Source organism: Rhea pennata, chromosome 4 (assembly GCF_028389875.1).
Source record: "Rhea pennata isolate bPtePen1 chromosome 4, bPtePen1.pri, whole genome shotgun sequence".
Lineage (NCBI taxonomy): Eukaryota > Metazoa > Chordata > Aves > Rheiformes > Rheidae > Rhea > Rhea pennata.
Window position 1 is genome coordinate 66,795,811 of NC_084666.1, and position 19,306 is coordinate 66,815,116.

Here is a 19,306-nt window from a genome sequence, read left to right on the forward strand (position 1 = left end):
TCAGCTCTCTTCACAGGTACCTATGCAGCATGGTTTGGTTGAATCACTGGAAGACTAAATATAATGAGCATAAGATTATTTTATTTTAAAAGAGAGCCTGGCCAAGTATCTGTAAATACATTACAAGTGCTAAAGAGTATACTTTTCTTTATGTGAAGGTGGCATTGGAGCTACTTCAGTGGCTGTGAAGAGAGGAGCCTCCCCTAGAAGGGGGATGCATGTGTGTTGTGGGTGGCCTGCTGCTGCTCAGATGAGACTTCCGGTGAAGTGTGAAGGCAGGAGCAGCGCTTGTTTCTCTAGCACTTTTTTGGCTGCAGGGTCTCTCTGGGGGCAGTGGATCTGCATGTGCTGAACTTCTGCTTCTCAGCCTTGAGAACAAAAGACATTCTTTCTCCCTTTCTGAAAGAGATTTTGGAAAAGAAAGCTCTGTATTATCAGGCTAGGCTTAAGATCTTGTTAGACTGATTTGATTGTGTTCCTTATGCAGTTGGGAGTATAGAAGCACAAGTACTCTTTAGCAAGTGAGTCCTCCTGGATGCCACTTGGAAAAGGAAGGAATGCTGCTTTAGAGTTTTCTTCTTTTGTTTTGCCTCCTTGTTCTTACATAACCTTACTCTTCCCTGCTCCTCCAGTATAGTCACTGGAGCCAATATTGTTGACTTGCACTGGCTGGGTAAAGGATGCAAAAATGGACTTTAGTAGGTGAAAATCCAAACGAGAAAGCCTGACTTATTCTGAGGAGAGTGAAGAAGGCACGTTTAGATGATGGCAAACTGCAAAACATTGGCAGAAGGAGTTTCAGCTTGTATGCAGTTTATAACAGGAGGTCTTAGTGGAGGAAGAGGTAAAAATAGGTACCTCTTGCTGCTAAGGTTTGTTCTGGCAAGAGGCAGAAGTAGCTGTCCGTGTCCCTCACCTTGCTTTATTTCTCAGTTATACCAGTTAAAAGAAGATTTATGTGAGTTTTGTATCAAATAAAACAGTTCAGTGGTCACAACAATGGAAACAATGGAAAGTCTTGGATATCTAGCTCTTAGAGAACTTGACCTCCATTTTTATTTTCATTTCATTTGTCAGCTGAATTCTGGACCTGTTGTGAAGATAAAAGTTAGAGCTGCTGGACGTTCATAGTCGCTACACAGTTCAGTGAGTAGCATTGAGTAGCATCTTAGACACATGGTCTTTTAATATTCATAATTTCCATCACTTGCCCTGTTTCTTGTTTTGACTTGCTTCTGATTCTTTAGTTGAAGGCCTGAATAAAAAAGGGAGAAAGTCCAGCTTTATAAATAGTGTAAACTGTGTAATTTATGTACATTGCAATATACAGGAGCTATTTTTTTAAAGGGTCTTCAAGTGCCCCTAATGCTCAAAGAGTGTGGGATCATCTGTAGTTAGGGGCACTTTTAATTCAAGCTGTGCGTGATAAATTTCTGTCACAAAGTTGCATTTTTATGAGGTTCACAGGAGAAGAAAACAAATTTAAAAAATGATTTTTTTTTTTTTCAAATAAAGTGAAAATGTATTTCTGGTTATGAGCTTTATCTCAACCTTAATCCTAGCAACCCGACTGCAGGCTTTACCTGGACTGATTCATTTCTTCTTCAGCATCTCCCCAAAGAGGAGGGTGAGGCTTTTTCAGACTCTGGATATTCATGTTCTCTGTTGTACCTTCATTGATTGCAGGTGGCTGATAATTCAGCAAGTCTTTGCCAGTCAGTTCTGACCGAATCAGATCGGACACGAAGTTTTTCTCTGAAATTTGAAGGCAGCAGACATTTTATAAAAGTTCCCACTTGCTAATCTGGATGTTTAGGGGAAAATTCTAGAGTTTCCTTATCTGAGGCTCAGTCTAGGATTTTCAAAGGCCTTAAGAGAGATGCATCCCGTTTGCTTTTTGCCTTCCCCAGCCCCTGACAGCCCAGAGCTCCACTGGGAGCGCACACTTTTCCACCCAGAACAAGTCTGAGCAGGCTGAAGTTGGAATGACTAATTTCTGTGCACTGTCACCTGATTATTCAGCACAGCTACATCCAGGCCAAGCACTCTTCATTAGCTCCTGTTCTTTCTCAGTAATCCCATTCAGTTCATGTCTGTGAGAATTTTCAGTTTTACACAAATGGGTTTGTGTAATACAATTGGGTAGTTCTTTCAAAACTTGTATGCATTTGCATGCAGTACCTTTTATACTTGCTCTTGAGAGCCATCCTTGGATCTCTGCAAGAGAATCTGTCTGTAAAACTTTGCAAAATTTCTCCAGCACCTAGAATATGTACAGGACAGTTACAATGAAGGAGGAGATGCTGATTGGCAACATCCATTTAGCTCTAGCTTTGTGCGTATGCAGAGTTTTACAGCTGTGCAAATTGTCTAGAGACTGTCCCATCAGTTTTGCTGTGGTAGGCAGATCCATGGGCTAAGGACAGCAGTCTGCAAAAAGTAATGCTGGGAGAGTACCACGTACAGAGCATTTTAGAGACATTGGAAGGAAACTGTATGCAGAGGTTAGTATATATAAAGCTTCTTGATGTGACATACAGTATTTGCAGGCTGTTTTCTAGAGGATAGGTTTCAGCCCATGTGCTAATTGCACTGCTCTGTCAATGATTTCAAATAGCAAGTTCCAGTTATATGAGAGCTACTCAAAGTAAATACTGAATACAAAATTTAAGTTAATAGGATTCACACTGGAGATGAAAAATTTGACAAAAACCTCCAGTGATTCAGCACCCTTCTCAAGAGAAATAAAAATGTGCAACAACACGGAAAACCATATACTGCAGCACTCATGTTTTACCTTTATTCCCTGATCCAGGTAGCTTGGGGTGTAATTCATGTCCTCATGGATGTGAGGATTGTGATGCAAGTTGGTGAATGGAGAGGAAGGCAGGGTGTGAGAAGCAGCGTGGATTCCCTGGCTAGTTGCAGGTGGTGCAGAGGTCTGGAGTCGTTTTTTCACAAGCTTTTCCAAAGCAGAAAACAATGTATAAAGAAATAACTTGACTCCATTTAAACAGCAGTTAACGGCAATGTGAAATAGATGACTAGTACTGGTCCACAGCAAGGCTGTGAAGCAGAAAACGCATCTAAAACTGTTAGAGGCTCTATTGAGTAGAGGCAAAATTAGGAAGTGCACAGGTTGTTACACCTCTAATACCTAGTCACCAAGATCAGTATCAGATGTTCATAATCCGTAACATTGGATTTTTCCCTTTACTGGCAAGGAAGAGATGTGAAACAGTCCACTATATTTTACTTCAAAATGTCTTTTTGGAACAGCTCTGTGTTCTGGAGAGATTTGCGTTTTGATATAAAAATGAAAGTGACCCAGTATAACAACTAATGGAAACTGACTGAGGAAGGGATTAAAGGTGGACCTCTGGATGCTGTTTGCTTTTTAGTCATTAATTTGTAGCGTGCTGCTGGGTGACTCTTCACTTCTTTGTGAGCAAGTCTGTGAAAAGCACTTGAGTGGTAAAGTGCTCAGCAGATTTGGTTTGTAAATGCAGTGGGGAAACCTAGAGGAAAAGCAAAGGGCAACTAATGGAGTTATTAACAGTAGTTTACTTAGTGTGGCTAAAAACCGGTATCTGACCACTACGTACAGTAAAGATAAAGCGTGGCATACCCTGCTCAGTAACCTACGAACAACAGTGAGAGAGAAAAATACAGTTAAAAAGAGGAAAATTTCAAGAAAAGTTAATCTTTACCTTCAGGGCTCTATGCAAAACATCTTAGCAGTACCCTCTCCTGTCCAGCAGCAATACAGCAAGGCTTAAATTGACCTTTTTGAAAGCCTGTGCAGTCTTCATATTATACTTACAATGCTGTATTTGTAATGGAATAGTAACTGCATCTCAGCTATTGCATTGTCACTGTAGAGGAGATGACTAATTAGATAAGCTGCATCTTGAGACTAAGGAGTTATGATGAAAATCTTTTACTGGAATTTATGAACACAGCTGTAGATTTGGATCTAAATCCCTCCTTGCTTCTTTTACAAGAAAATGTCAGAAAAAGTAAAACTACTTGGCAAATAATCTAAAGAATCTCTGCATTGAAAGGAGAGGGTACAACTTTTTCTTGTACTTATCTTTTGTATATAGTGTGACTGATTTTTCTCTATCAGTTTGAGACTAACTGAATTTTAGTCTCGCTTTCATCTAGTTTGATGATTTTTCTTACTAGCAAATCAGTGAAACTGCCAGTCTTGGCACTGTATCAGTGATCAGCTTTGATTTTCTGTTGTTTCTTTTTCTCTGATAGTTTTGTAACTAATTACCATGCACTTCCAAGTTTAGATTATGTTATTCGGCATCAGGAAGCTTTGAACATTTCCCTCTTCTCCCTGCACTTCCCCAGCAGTAATTAAGCAATGCCTTTTGCATGGAATAGTGTAGGGCTCCCTCTGAAGCCTAGAAACAAGTTTTTCTGAGTTTCTCCGTTTCATCTTGCCTTCTCTAAACTCTCTCCAAGGGTTGTACTGAGGTGTTTGTTGTCTCCATTGGCTTGAGGGTAATGTACTGACAGTTAGTTTTTGCACAGATACTTATCCCACCAAGAAAAGTTAAAATTCTAAAGAGAGAAATTCTGATCTTTTGTCAGATAGTAGTTTGCTGCTTTGTTGAAAAAAAGTCAAAAAGAAGGGTTACAGCAGCATCTGTACCTTCTGATACAGTTATTCTTTTTGGCCATTTACTGAAGGAATCTGTCAGAGACAGCATGCAACAATCAGACTGTACATGAATATATTGGTGTATGATGTCAATAGAAAACTTTCCCAAACTTAAACCAAATAAAGGGACAAGATGTAACAGCAGTGCCTAAGACACTGTTGCTCTGGCAGGTAACCCAAGCTTTTTGAGTAGGTAGTAATTGTTTGGGGTCTTTTGTTTGTTTGTTTGTTTTTGTGAGCTGGCTTTAACCATTTCATCTGTTATATTTGCAAACTGTCACATAACTAGCAAGCTAAATTGTAACTGCTGACTAGCTTGATTTATATCCCTTGGTAAGCTTAAGCTATTATATTTTCTTCAGGCAAAACATCTTTAATATCATATTGCAGTCAGAAAGGGGATGCATTTTACATCTCCTATACAAGTGTGTGTTTTCTTTCCTTGAAGAAAGAAACACATTGCACATACATCCTCCTCAAACCTTGCAATTCACTGTAAAAGAAGCAGGAAATTCACCCAGGCTCTGTAGGTGTGGTGCAAATACAGGGTTAACAGAGGCATCTTCATGGCTACTTTACTGCAGAGGTGAGTAGGAGGGTTAATGTCATTCTTAAGAAGTTTATTTCATAGGTTTAAAAGAAAGCCAGGGTGCAGGATAGTCTAATGACTAACTAGTATTTTGCAGCTGGAAACAAGGAAGGTTCATGTTAAAGGACTTCTTTTCAGTTTAACACAACATTTGAGCAGTGTCTTCTGCTGTTAGTACAGCAGAACTCAGACTCTCAGTCACAACTGTTGATGTAAAGATAGAGACTCAGCCAAAAGCAACACATTCATAACTTGGTTATCACCCTACTTAATACCATAGCCATTCCCAGCACTAATGTTCTACATTTTGGATCCTCACATCCCTCTTTTTGGGTCTGTGTTCTCCTTACCAGGCTGAACCAGTCAATTCAAATTACAGTTTTCAGAAGTGTGAAAGAGAGTGCTAAAATAAAGGATTGTATGCTAGCTTTTTATTTACCTTTTTAAGTGAATTAGGGGTATTTGGAATCCCTTTAGCAATGTCTCCAAGCCCTTCTTCCCCATGTTCTGGAAGTCAACAGGCAAATTCTTTTCACAAGTTGAAAAATAAAAGCCATAAGATAACACTTTACATTATGTTCAGGGTGCCATTTTTAATTAAAATACATTGGCTGTGGTCTATGGTTTAGAAATCTGTAAGAGGATATATTTCCTTCCCTTTTTATTTGCTTTTATTACTTTGCACAGCAAATGCAATTATAAGCTGGGATGCCTAACAAAGTTGAATAAAATCCTGAAAAGCTTATCACATGGATGTACATATACAGTGCTATGTAACTACTACTGCAGAATGTTGCCCACAGGTGCAATAATTGCTGATTATTGTGACAAAATATTAGATGCCTAGTGAGTATGTTATCTTTAAAACATATAAAGTTAAAGATGTAATCAGCAAGAAGAAAAGAAATTACTAAGATGCAGTGGCAAACACAGAGAGAAGAGAAGAAATGCTTGCCTTTTTAATATAGATTCATTGCCCTAGGTTCCCTTCACAGGGACCTGAGATGTGATGAGAAGGTGCCCTGACTAAGATCTGGTTCCACCTTCAGCAGCTGAGGTTCCTTTGCTGCTGCTGCATAAAGCAGCAGTTTGGTGCCCCCCTACTCACGTGTCCCAGACTGGGAAGAGCCTAACCCCCTTCTCAGGCAAGCCTCCAGCCTTGGAAAGTAGTTGTTGGTGGATGCATTGCTTGTAATGTTCCCAGGCAGCACATGCTGTTGGTCAGCTGTGCGCTCCATGATTTCTGTTTTGCCAGGAGATGCACGTTCTCTTAAAAATTTCTCCCTTACAACACAGATGGGAGCATTGTTTAGCCCTGTGCAAAAAGACAAATGGATATAGTCTTTACTACAGGAAGCAAGTGTGCATAGTGACTTTGTAGATGATCTCAAATGGTAGTCTGTGGGGAATGAATGAAAAACATATAAATTTGTGTATATAAATAAAGAGCTTATGGAATGAGTCAAAGGACTTTAAAGAATTTGAGAATCCTAGTAGGAAAGTACCACCTGTTGTGATAAAATTTGCAAATCCAGTATGGTTTAGTCATTGCATTAGGTCCATGGTTGATCAATCAGTGTCTGTGGTGCTCATGCTAGAAGCACGATGGGAGCAGAACTAGTAGTGTATATGAGCAAATGGTACCTTCTGTCTTTTAGTATTAGAGAGAAACATAGATGAGTTCTGTATCCATTGCTTCACATGTATAGTCAGCTGGAATTTTTATTTTTCTCAAGTGTTTAAAAAAACTACCCTGTGCTTTTTTTTCTTTTGACCATCCAATGAGGCTTGCTCTGCATCTGCATCTCGAGTCATTTTGAGACCAAAATCCCAAATGCATGGCACACAGTGCCCAAAGTGAGCATACTGGAATAATCTAGTTGAGCTCATTCATTCCAGGGCATCTTGTTCAGGTTCTAGACCATTTCTTTTGTATCACTTCCAATTTTAGAGCATACTTTAAAGGGGAAGATGATAGAGTTGTACATATTATTCCTCTATCAATTTTTTTCAGTGCTATATATAGAAAAAATAATAATTTTCTATCTCGTTACCCTACTCACTGCCTTATGGTGGTCTTTTGCACAAAGAATTCACATTACCTTTCCATAAAGAACCTCTAGTCTTTTTCACACAAGTGCTTTTTGAAAGCATTTCTATTCTCCCTTATTGTGGCTTGCATTCTGTTATTGTTAGATGTATAACATTGCATTTAAATGTTGTCTAACATTTTATAATACTATTTTTTAAATACAACTGCATTAAACATATTACAGAAGTTTAAGCAGCCTACATCTATGCTATTACCTTTTCTACTACCATTAAATCTATATTCTCAAAGAGTTAAACAAACTTTTATGTTCTCTTTTACAGGACTTGTTTTCCAAGAATCCAGACACGCTAACATGATTATGCTCTAATCTTCTCACACTTCATCAGCTGAATCCTTATCAACAATGCTACTAATTGTCTCTGGACTCCCGGCAGGCTAACAGCTTTTAGCTGCCTTAGTGCATCCTACCCACTGTTCTTGACTCTTGGCTCTGCCAGAGCTTTTTCAGTTTCCTCAGGCTTCTCTGCTCTTCTAGGACTTAAAAAGTTGTGCTAGGAACTTTTAAATTACGTTACTGGCTTCAACTAATTCTTTAACATTCCTAGATGCAAATTACTAGATTTGTTCATTTTTACCACATTAAGCTCTAGTCAGATGTCTTTGGGACTGCCAAATTTACTGAGAAACTGGAAAATAATTTACTATGAGAGACAATTTTTTTCTCTTTCTTTCCAAGTGAATACTACACCGTTTTCCTGAACCAGTCTTAGCAATTTCATGCTGTATTTTATTACTGGGCCTATGCAATTGGCAGAATGTCTTTCCTTCCTAATATATCTAAAAATAACTGCTTAGTTGGCCCTTTTTTCGTATGTGTCCTCGTAGTTCCTAGCATAATTTTATTGTAGTCCAACAGATAAGAATCAATTTGGAAAAGCTGCCTTGTGAAGACACTGACTGTGCATGTGCAAAAAGTCCAAAGTACATGTTGGACTGCAGCCTTGCAGATTTAAAGTTTTGCTGGCTTTCATGTTTATGGTATCTCATAAACTAGGCTCCAGTTTATGAGCATCACCAGTAAAAGGATGGTTCCTGAAACACCACCACAGCTTTGTACTGAAAAAACAGTGTTGACTTTTTCCTTCTTAAACCCTGCCCTCCAGTAGGCTAGTTTATACCCTTCATCTTGTGAGAGATTATAGGTATGCAGTTCATTTCAATGTAATGAACTAGGAGGAGAAAGCTGAACCCAACAACTGAGATTTAGTTAGTCTGTAGATGCATTAAAAGAACTAGAATCCTCCTTTCTCAGCTACACTAACAGGAATTGAAAAAGAATGCCTTATTTTTATCATTCAAGTAAGTCAAACTGATTTTAAAATAAGAAGCAGTTTTATTAAGCAGTTGATTATTTTTTCCAGAACCTTGATTCTAACAAATATCTGATGTAAGATAAGTACTAAGCAGTAATTACAGCTGAATGTTACTTTAGTGAGGGTGATGAGTTAGTAGAGTCTACAAAGTTGTTTCTGAAACAAAAACCGATCCTTAGAAGTACTGTTTCTTCTCTTGCTCAGGCACTTGATACAGTGCCTTTCTCCATATTCCTTTCAAACATAAGAATTGTAATCACAGCCAGATCGATCATACAGCAAAGCAGCACAGTGTTTATAGAACAGGAGGCTAGCATTATTACATGCTGCGTTGTGTAATAGGTTGCTCCTTGAAAGGTGTAAGGATTGTATAGGTGAGAGTGAAATATAGTTTTTTTTTTAAAAAAAAAAAAAAAAAAAAGTGAACAACTGTCTCTTTAAGTAAAATTTCTGGCACTTTTGGTACATTTGTGAGCACAAAAGGAAAGATAAAGACAGTAATTTAGCTTAAAAGAAATTCCAGATAGTTCTTCTTGAGAAATGGTTTTAGTTGTACCTTATAAAGAATTTAGCACTGCTAACCTTTACATTGTCAACCTGAGATTTTCCATTTTTGAAGACAAGTAAAGATGCTTAGTGGGTTGAAGTGAAGGTAATGACTTTGTGAGTGCATACTGGAGTGTACCTAGGGCATGTTCTAAGTTGTGAGCAAGAAATTTGTAGTGAAGTGTGTTTTAGTAGAACTTTTGCAATGTTTTATTCTGAGTAAGATGTCATTCGCTCCTGTCTGTGCAATGTATACTTCACTAGCATGCAAATGACCACACCAGGAACACTGCATATCCTTATTGCCCCTGAAGGGCCTCAGTATTTCAGTCATGACTAGTTATAGTTCCAAATGTGGGATTTTTTACTGAGTTTGTGCATGTTGATGAAATGCTTCTCTTATGGAGATACTGGAAACAGGAAGGGTGGGTGATTTTTAGAGCAAAATCACATTACAGTCATATTTCTCTTCACTCTTGCCAGGGCAGTTTTGCAGGCTAGCTCTGTGGTCCATGAACAACTCTTACCTCGTATGTGACAAACCATCCTGGGATGAGGAACATGCCTGGACAAGAAGTACGTCCCATCTGAGCTTCTAGAGGGAGTGTAACGCTGGTTGTTCTGTGGCATGTTGTGGTTGAACTGAGGTTCAGGCTGTGACTTGAAATTGATATTCATTGTGTAACCTTTATTATTCTCTTACAGAGTGTCATTTTGGGGAGCACGTTGGCCCTCCAGCTCATCAGGTGAGGCCAAATGCTGGAAGTGAAATAAAGACCATGAATTGACATGGACAGAAAGATAGTGAAAATTTCCAATTACTGTTTTTCTTGTTAGTGCTTTGTATCTTTTTACCTCTTCCATGCGCATTTTGGGGAAGCTCTAAGCACAAGAGGGTGGAAGCAAGCTACTTCCTGCTTTGCTCCTAAGTAGTTACTCAGTCATCTAATACTGCTTGTGGTCACTTCTCAGCTGTCAGTCATCCAGCTGCTCTTACTTCCATGTAGTTTTTGTTCAGGAGCTCAATTGCTCATTGTCGTGCATATCTGAGACATCTTTGTGTGGTAATGTAAGATAAGTACTAAGCAGTAATTACTGCTGAACGTTATCCCTATATTAAAATATAGGGATAGGTTGCTTTCTCACTTGTGAAGAGAAGTGAAGGGACTAGTAATTGACAGCACAAGAAACGTCCAGGCCTTTTTGATTTCTGTCTTTACTAAGAACTGTGTATGCAGTGAGGTAGTCCTATGTCTCTTAATACTTGGAGTCTGCTCTAGATTTTGCTTTTAGAGGTTGAATGATAGACTGGTAGCTGTTCTTACCTTTAACTTGACTTTTTTTTCCTTCAGTGCAGTAGAAATCACTAGTGTTCACAGTGTTTGTCTCTGCCATCTTGGTTAGGATACTCAGAACAATAACTTCCAAGGTTGAGAACATCCCAACAGTGGTGGGTAATAGAAGGCATCTTGCAAATGTCACACACAAAGTTTATCTAATCTACCTCAAAACCATCTAGAATCAGGTTCATTTGGGTTCATTTCTCTACCATGTCCTGGTGGTCAGTGACACTAATGAATTACAGGTAATGTGATGTGTCTCTCTGAGTCACATTTCTGCCCTGGACATTTCTGGCTTCATATATGTGCCTTCCAAAGGACAATTTTTGGTAATATTTCCTAGATAAAATTATAAACAGAACATCAACTCTCATCTCATAAAAGCATTACAATGGAAAGATGCAAACCTAGATTAAATAGCTTTTTATCATTTATGTCTTTCCTGACAATCCACTAAGTAAAAAATTGTGGACCGTGCACCATCAAATGTATTTTTGCTTTTGTTTTAAATAATTGCGATGAATACTGTAGACAGAGGATGTTGTTGCTGTTGCCATTTTATGTTTGTGTCTTAGCTACAGCTTGTTGACTTTAGTTTGCATTGAGCCAGAGCACATGGAAATACACTAAAAAGAGGCATCTTTTATTGTTCAATCACACCAAAGTCTATTTAATCAGAACAGGAAAATCTTGTTTTTCTTATGACATATCTGAGCTTGGTGTTCTCATGGCTCAGGATATAACATATAAATAAATAAAGTGTAAAGCAGCCTCCAGTATCCACTGCGTGGCAGTTACTATGACACCTTAAGTTTTGCTTCTTATGCCATATTTGACTGTTCTGTAATCTCAGGTAGGCCTTGTTTTTGAAAAATAACAGGTGTAACTGCAGTTTTAACTGTACAGCTCCCAGTGCTGACTCTTCTATTCTGGAAGAAATGCATCTTCATAAGAAGCTATACCAGCATAACAAGGGGTAGCGTGATTATACTTAGGCTAATATGTCTTCTCATGGCACAGGCCCCTCAGGCTTTTCTGCAGGTTAGTGGAGCTAACTCAGAGTTGTTTTCCTCCATGCTCTTCCTCTCTCCTCTTCCCCGAAAGACAGGAGCATCAAATTGTGTTTCAGATGTTATCTCACAGGCAATTGTGGAGAACTCTCCCTGTAAGAAAGTCACCTGTAAGAGCTCATGACTGGGAAGGCTGGGTAGGCTGAGAAAGGAGAAATTCAACAGCTGTCTGTTGGGGACAGTAGGCAATGTGTGGCTTTTCGTACATTTTAAGGTATATGCAGAGAAAATACGATTGGGAAAAAGGATAGGACTTTTTTTTTAAGAAGCTCTTAATTACTTGCAAAGTTACATTTTTTTTCTGTAACTTTTTCTGACTCAGGAAAACTCAAATAAACTGACAGATTTTGCAATGTGCACAGAAGGTCAACAAATACAAGGCTTCCTCATCTGAAAACAAAGAATGTAAATTCCAGAGTTGAAGGTCTGGTGTTAAGTTCGTTGTATGCCATGAAAACCAGCCAAGGCAAGGTCAGTGTTTGTCCCTTGTGAACTGGCACATGCTAGTGCAGGAGGACATGGGATGAAAGCTACTGTTCATGGAAGTGCTTTGGAGGTGATGGGGAGCTTTTTTACAGGGGGCGGAGGGGGAATGTCTAGGAGCAGTTAAAATACTTAAGGGATAATGTGAGTAACAAATAAAGATGAAAATAAGAAAGAGAAGGAAAGACAGGTGATTTCAGCAAATATTCTTTCTTAATTATGGTCTGAATTACCTTCTAACTGGCATTTTGATTACATACAGCAATACTGGCAAATTGCAGGTGCCTTAGTGTTAGTCCTGAACACTGCTGACTTACACAAGTCATTCTCAGAGTGAAGAAAAAAGAAAGAAAGAAAAAAAAAAGGCATTTTGCCAGATAACCTGATTTCAGTGTCATCAAAACAAATGTAGTTAATTTCTTCTGTACTAATCCAGTTATTTTCTCTAACACTTCTCTTTTTTTCTCTGACAGTCGAATGTTCATAAATTCATTCATAAAGTCAAATTTCACCTCACTACCAAATTTCGTATTGTTAGAACTCTACTGACTTGCTCCTGATTTTTATAATGTGAATTTTGAGGTCAGAATTTGGTTTGGAGGAAAATAATAAACCTGGATGCTAATTTAAAAGAAAGACTTTCCCTAGAGTTACTATTTATACAGTTAAGTCAGGTATGAAGCAGTTGCCCTTGGCAATTAACACTGTTTTTGGTTGTGATGTGTAAGTTACTTTATAGGTTTGTGGTTTTCTCTATTAGTGTAAGAAAGAAGATTGAAAGGTTAGAAATGATAAAATTGAGGAAAAGCTGTAGTATGATGCGTTAATCAGCACAGAGAATTTTAAGTAGCAAATTAATGTAATGACTTTTGTATGAAGTGTTTTGATTCTGAATTCTGCAATGCACCTGTGGCATTGCACCGAGCTTTGATTTTTTATTTTTCACTATATCTAGTAATGCATAACTGGTTCACACGGAACAATAAAGGATTAAATGATTTCTGATTCCATCTTGTAGGAAAGGAAATTCTTCCTTTTTGTTTTTTTTTTTTTTTTTTTTTTTTTGTTGTTTTTAAGGACGTGAATTATAAACAACATACAGCACTGGTGAGCCAGTCCTAGCTTAAAATTAGCTAACCTGTCTTGTTCACTACAAATATTAGGGAAGGTCTTCATCTGTAACTGCTGTCTTACTGTGATTTCAGTGAAGAACATGCTTTCCATTTGGACCAGTTTCTATGTTAAATGCATGTTCATCAAAACGTTTTGTTGGGATTATTGTCCATCAGATGGCCATCTATCCAAAGGCTGCTTTAGAGTCTGGAATGAGAATGCTTTTGTGCCATTAGTATCACAGTATTTTATCCTAGTTTTCAACCACTCTAACTTTAAACACAAATACCAAAATATATTAGCAGAAAATTTGATTAGAAATTTTATTTGGGAGACAAACTTTCTTTTTTAAATGTGTAATGCTTGCCATGAAATACATAGTCCTTAAGATTAAATGCTTGCTAAAAGTAGTGTATAAATAACTTGTAGAAGCAGAAGATACCTTATTTACCTTATTTTTGTGGAGCTTCTGATTTTCAATATAATTCTACTTATGTTTCTATGTATGTTACTCTTAAAGGACTAACTATGTCTGTTTACAAGTGTTTAAAAAGAAAGTCATGTGCAAGGATTTTTTTTTTACTAAATTGCTCAGTAGATTTTCCGTGGCACTCTTAATTGTCTTGTAAAACCTAAGTCTAAAATCTCACCAGTTATTTAGAAACCTCACGGTACTATATACAATTGTTGCTGACAGTGTATGTTCTTGCGATATAGGGGTATTACCCTGCCAAATCAGTATTCATGACACTGTATTAACAATCAATTTACTAAATTAAGTGCAATGATAGCACAAAGAATTGGATGCTTAAAAAAGTGTATCACCAGCCGTTGCTGTTACTTCTATTTTGTAGATAAAATCACATCCAGAATGTTGATTCTTGAAGGCCTCCCATTTCCTTAAGAAAGTGTATAGTAGTTATTTAGAATACTCTACTACTCCACTAACAGTGGCTCTTAGGGCTCTTAGTGGGCTCTTAAGAAAAAATGGTTGATATCTGTATCTTTACAACTTATGGTGTTGGTTGTATTTTTACCAGTTACCAATCTATACTTTGAAAACTTTTAAAATTGGTGTAAAGAAAAGGAAAGTTGAACTACCTGATAAGCAGTGCTGCAAAGGACGTCCTTTTTAGTAGAATGTCAGGTCAACTACAGCCGGTGAACTTCCCTCTGTGCTGAGCATTCCTGTCTTTTCTAGGGTGAGAGTCTGACAGAGCAAACAGTGGGCCTGGTTGTGTGCAGTGCTAAACAACTTTCTAACGCGCAGACAGATGTCTTGCGAGTGGAGGGAAATATGGCAAATCCAGAATCTCCTGTGTTCTTTACATCTTTTATGACATCTTTTAGCTGTAATCATGGCAACGTGCATGTACATTTTGCCTGTCATTAGCACAGAGGAAAACTTCAGTGCTTGTGTCCAGTTCTTATTTTACATTCTTAGCATTTTGTCTCTTTAATGTGAGAAGAATATTAGTGATCAGAAAGAATGAGTTAATTCAGAGAATTAATGTTTGTATGAGGATCCAAAAAATGACTGTGCAGAGGACCTCAAAATCACCTGACTGTGGGTTTGTGTGTTCAACAAAATTCACACTCTTGGCTAGTATTTTGGTAATGGTTTTTTTCCAGAGTACAAGTACTACATAGTTGCCCTGTTCATTCTCAACAAGTGAAATTGTCATCATCAGGATTAATGAGATTAGATGAGTAAGTATAAAAATGTATTTTCCAGCATTGTCCAGTTGGCAGTTAAATACAGTTGTGACATTAACATTTGAAATTTAGTAAGAGAAAGAAAATCTAGGAGAGGGATTGATACATTGCTGTGTTGCCACTGGTTATTACTGGAGATGTCTCCAGTGGTACTTTGCGGGCAAAATAAGATTCCTACTACATTTAATTTGCAACTGTAGTACGCTTTTCAGATCTCCTTAGAAATCCTCTACGATTACAAATGATAATACATAGACTCAGTCATCAAGTCCCAGGATATTTTGTGACTGTGTCTCAGGTCCTGAGGCTCTTGATTTCTTACCGCTGCTCATGTTCCAGAAAGTTCAGCTGTCAGAAGTTACTTTTCCCTCCCTGTGAGGGTGGACCAGCATCAGTGGTCTTGGTCCCATCACTGGCCACAGTACTCCATAGACTTGCAGCCTCCAGGCACAACCATTTCAGGATATAGTACCCCCAAGAGACTGCTGCACATTTAGTGTTTTTGTTTTGTTTTGCTGGCTTTGCAAGCCATCTTGGGGACAAAGAGGAGGATAATACTAAGAAAATACTAGGCAGGCTCTGAGGTCAACAATAAATGAGATTTAGGTTTCTCATCATGATTTTAAAGTCTTTAGCCAGAAAAGGAGGCACACTCACTCTTTTTCTTTTTGCACCTCATCAGGAGTGGGTATGCATTGTTCACAAGAAATAAGAGGAAGGCAAAAAAAAATAAAAGGAAACTGGGTTTTCTTTGCATTTGGAGGGGAAAAAGAAGAGTTTCTGGAATGACTCTTGTATTAATCATTTTGATAAGTGATTGGAGAACTTGCAGGATAATGGGCTAAGATGTTACTGAATCTGTGCAAGAAGAGGAGGATAGATGGCAGAACCTCTGAGAAAGGGGCTGCCCCCAGCAGCATTCTGTGAAGCCTGGTGGCCTTTTCTCCTGCAGCCCAAAGTTACCTGTTATCACTCACTTCACTGTAAGGCCGGTGTACAGGAGAGGCTGTTGCCATGAAGGCACAGAGGGAGCATGAAACATGGGCTGATTTGGAGTTGTCACATTCTCAGAGGCAAAGTGCCAGTACCCAGGGACATTTTCTGTTATTGAAAGCACTTCTATTGATTCTGTTTAGATAAGGCCAACAAGGTTAGCATGAAATTGTGAATCTGCTGCTCCATGAATCCTGTCCGTGGATGAGGGAGAGCACAAGAGAGTCAGTTAACTGAAGATACCTGCATCATTGCTACACGTGACTTTGTTGGAAGGAAGACTTCGAGGATTCCGAATGATGGGGAGCAGAGTGCAAGGTAGACTTCTTTTATACTGCTGTTCAGTTAATTTTCCATCAGTTCCCTGCACACTAGTCAAATAAACCCTGACAATAAAATGGTTTTCTGTAGGCTATGGCTTTCTGCCTACAGAATAGGGTGCAACTGCAAACCTTGTTTTTGCAGCTTATGTAGTGGACATAAATGTGCTGCACCTTTTTACATGATTGCTTGGGAATTACCAGTATTTGCTATAAAAGCAGCTTAAGCAAATAGCCAGCTGAACTTGTTAAAAGGGAAATGCCATTGAGGTCTCAGGTAGTGCAGTATCTTCTTCGTCCAAATACAGCAAATAAAAGAGGTTCAGGAACAACATTCTACTGAAATACAATTCAAGGAGCTTAACCTGTTTTAAGCTTGGTAATAGGGATCGCTTGATGAAGGGAACCGTTTGTAGTAACATTTTTCTTTTTTACAAAGCAAAGGAGTGCAATCATCAACTAGGAAATTGTATCTAAGTTTGACTAAGATGCCTACTGCTGATGCTGCAAAACAACAATTGATAATGTGTTAAATGTTGAAGAGGTGATGACATGCCTCAAAAAAAAAATGATAGAGGCAAGTGAAGGGCAGTAGTCCTAGCTGCCAAAATTATGTATTATATATATGTGAGATTTACTTTCCCCAGAGTTGATCTGTATTTCATCTAGTAGAATGCTTATTTTTAGAAGTTGTGAGCCAAGGTCTATGGGTTTTGCAGTTGCCTTCCACACCTGAAAACTGAAAATGACTGTCTTGATTCCCAGCGGTTGTGTCTAAAGCAAATATCAGATATGCTTTACTGTGCTCCATCTGTCCTCCACTTGAGGACTTGCATGGAGCTTGCTATTGCTCCCAAGAGCCACCTTGCTTGCAAAACCAGAGGAATTGGGGTGGCTGGTGTATGCACTGAAGTGTGCTTGTCTTGCCCTGTTATTGGCCTGGCAGGTAGCTAGTATGCGTGGCCAGAGACAGGAGGTCTGTTTGCAGCTCAGATGTGAGTGAGGATTTTAAGTTGCTCTTGAAAATAATTTTTACTTACCTTTAAATACCAGTTACTTATGCCATCTTTATCTTGGACCGCTTTCCAATAGTCTGAGTTAAACCTGAAGTCCCTTTTTCAAAAGCCCAAGTCTCATGGAAAGCATGCACAGTTTGACATTTAAGCTAGATGAATACCTAGGGAAAATTCAGAAATAGATTTGGGGATTTACGTGTGTGGAATATCAAATCCACGGATTTGTGCAAAACTCTTCTGTATAGAGAAACAGCTATTCTTTTTCCTGTAAAACTGTGTAACTGAGCAAGATAAATACATTTTAAAGGCACGTTTGTCCTTGAGATAGATAGGGGCAAATACAGCAGAGCATTATGGATTTCTTTCAACTAGGGATCAAACAGAAGATGAAATCTTGACCTTAAAGGCCAATTGGAAATACTTTGGCACTTTTTGGTAAGTATCTTGGTGAAAGGTAATTGAGAGAGGTCTGGGTTGATGGGTGATTCCAACAATTACCTTTGTTTTCAAAATGTTAACGTTTCTTTTAAAAATAGTTCTCAGGGCAGGAGGGTGATGGCTGTTTTTGGGGGGTGTTTTTGAAAGACCTCTGTTCAAAGCTGATAGCAGACGAGATCTATTGCAAAGTAGCAGTTTGGTGAAAATTTTCTGTGCGCTTCTGAGGATTGTGACCTGTATCTATAGTAAAGCAGAACCATGATCTGCTCTGTTGTCTTCATTCCTATAATTCCCATCTCCAACTCTATACTGTTACTGGAAGAGGCATGATGAGTGGAGCTCCTGGACACTTCTTGACAACCTTCCCTCACAAACAGGCAGATTAGTGCTATTTTTGTTGTTGTTGTTGTTGTTGTTTTTGTTTTTTTGCATTCAGGGTCATGTTTACTCATGGAAATACAAAGGGACAAACTTAGAAGGGAAAATAACTTAGGGACCAATGTTCTTCAGGCAAAGGAAATACCATCTTGGTCTTATGTCACATTCACGGTTTTTGCTAACTCAAAATCACAAGCACAGGTCAGAACGGTCTGGATCAGCAAAAAGCAACTATATATAAATTGTGACAAAACAAATGGAAATCATGGATAAAAGCCAATCTGAGAAAAGTCTGAGATCTTTCTATGTTCAGATGTCTTTGGGGAATGAGGGGAAGGGCTGCTGTAAAATCTAAGGTCTGGATCCCTTAATGAACTGCCAGATGAGAACACTGCAAGTCAGATATTCTCAGTTCTTACTATGGATTGGGAGCTTTCTTCCTTGTGGCTGAACTTCATGAATTTATCATACGGAGGACTTTCTTTAGGGATGAATTTAGCATGTTCAGGAATGCTAGATACAATTATTTCAACAATAGGAACATTGATTTAGTGGTTAAGTGCTGCTTCTTTCAGTTCTGATTTCTGGCTAAAATCAGTAAGTTGCTTTGCTGCTTCAATTTTTTTTTGTTTGTTTGTTTCCACCTATTTATCTTACTGATACCTGACAAAAACATTTGCATTTTAAGAAAAGCTGGGATTGCATCCTTCTTGTTTGAAGTGGCCAGTGCTCATTGCAGCGGTCATGGTGGTGGCATGGCTCTATGCCTCCCTTCATTTCATTTCTTGCTGGATGTAAGCAGCTGCCTGTTTTCAAGGAATAGCAGTGTTCTGAAGTGTACGAAGGCATCCCATTTTATGCAGTTTTAACCAAACGGCAAGCTTGATTGCAAAAAATATTTCTATTGAAACTGTATTTGTTTCGTTATGTTCTCTCACCTTAATTAGGATGTTCAAAGAAGTAAATTGTTAGGAAATTCCCACAAAGGATTTAAAGACAAGGTTACTGGTAGCCTTGCACGTTCACCTGAAATTAACATGGCAAAGAGATTAATCATTATTTTTGTCCATGTGATTTTGCAACTGTGTTTCTTTAAGGAGACTTTGGTAACTGAATAAAGCAGAACTGAACGTCTGGAAACTGGACATACTGTTTGACCACTCAGTTATGAAAGAATTAAGTGACAAATTATGGGGTTTTTTT

General features: G+C 38.4%; 1 protein-coding gene across 1 annotated transcript; it reads right to left on the minus strand.

The window, feature by feature from the left end:
* Positions 1–1,203: 1,203 nt before the first annotated feature.
* On the minus strand, positions 1,204–9,914 carry C4H4orf17 (chromosome 4 C4orf17 homolog). The gene is made up of 7 exons (XM_062574961.1): positions 9,764–9,914; positions 6,373–6,579; positions 5,704–5,771; positions 2,798–2,962; positions 2,182–2,263; positions 1,584–1,755; positions 1,204–1,255 (listed from the first exon to the last, which is right to left on the minus strand). Exons 1-7 carry the CDS (start codon positions 9,912–9,914, stop codon positions 1,204–1,206), a joined length of 897 nt encoding a protein of 298 aa, XP_062430945.1.
* Positions 9,915–19,306: the final 9,392 nt, after the last annotated feature.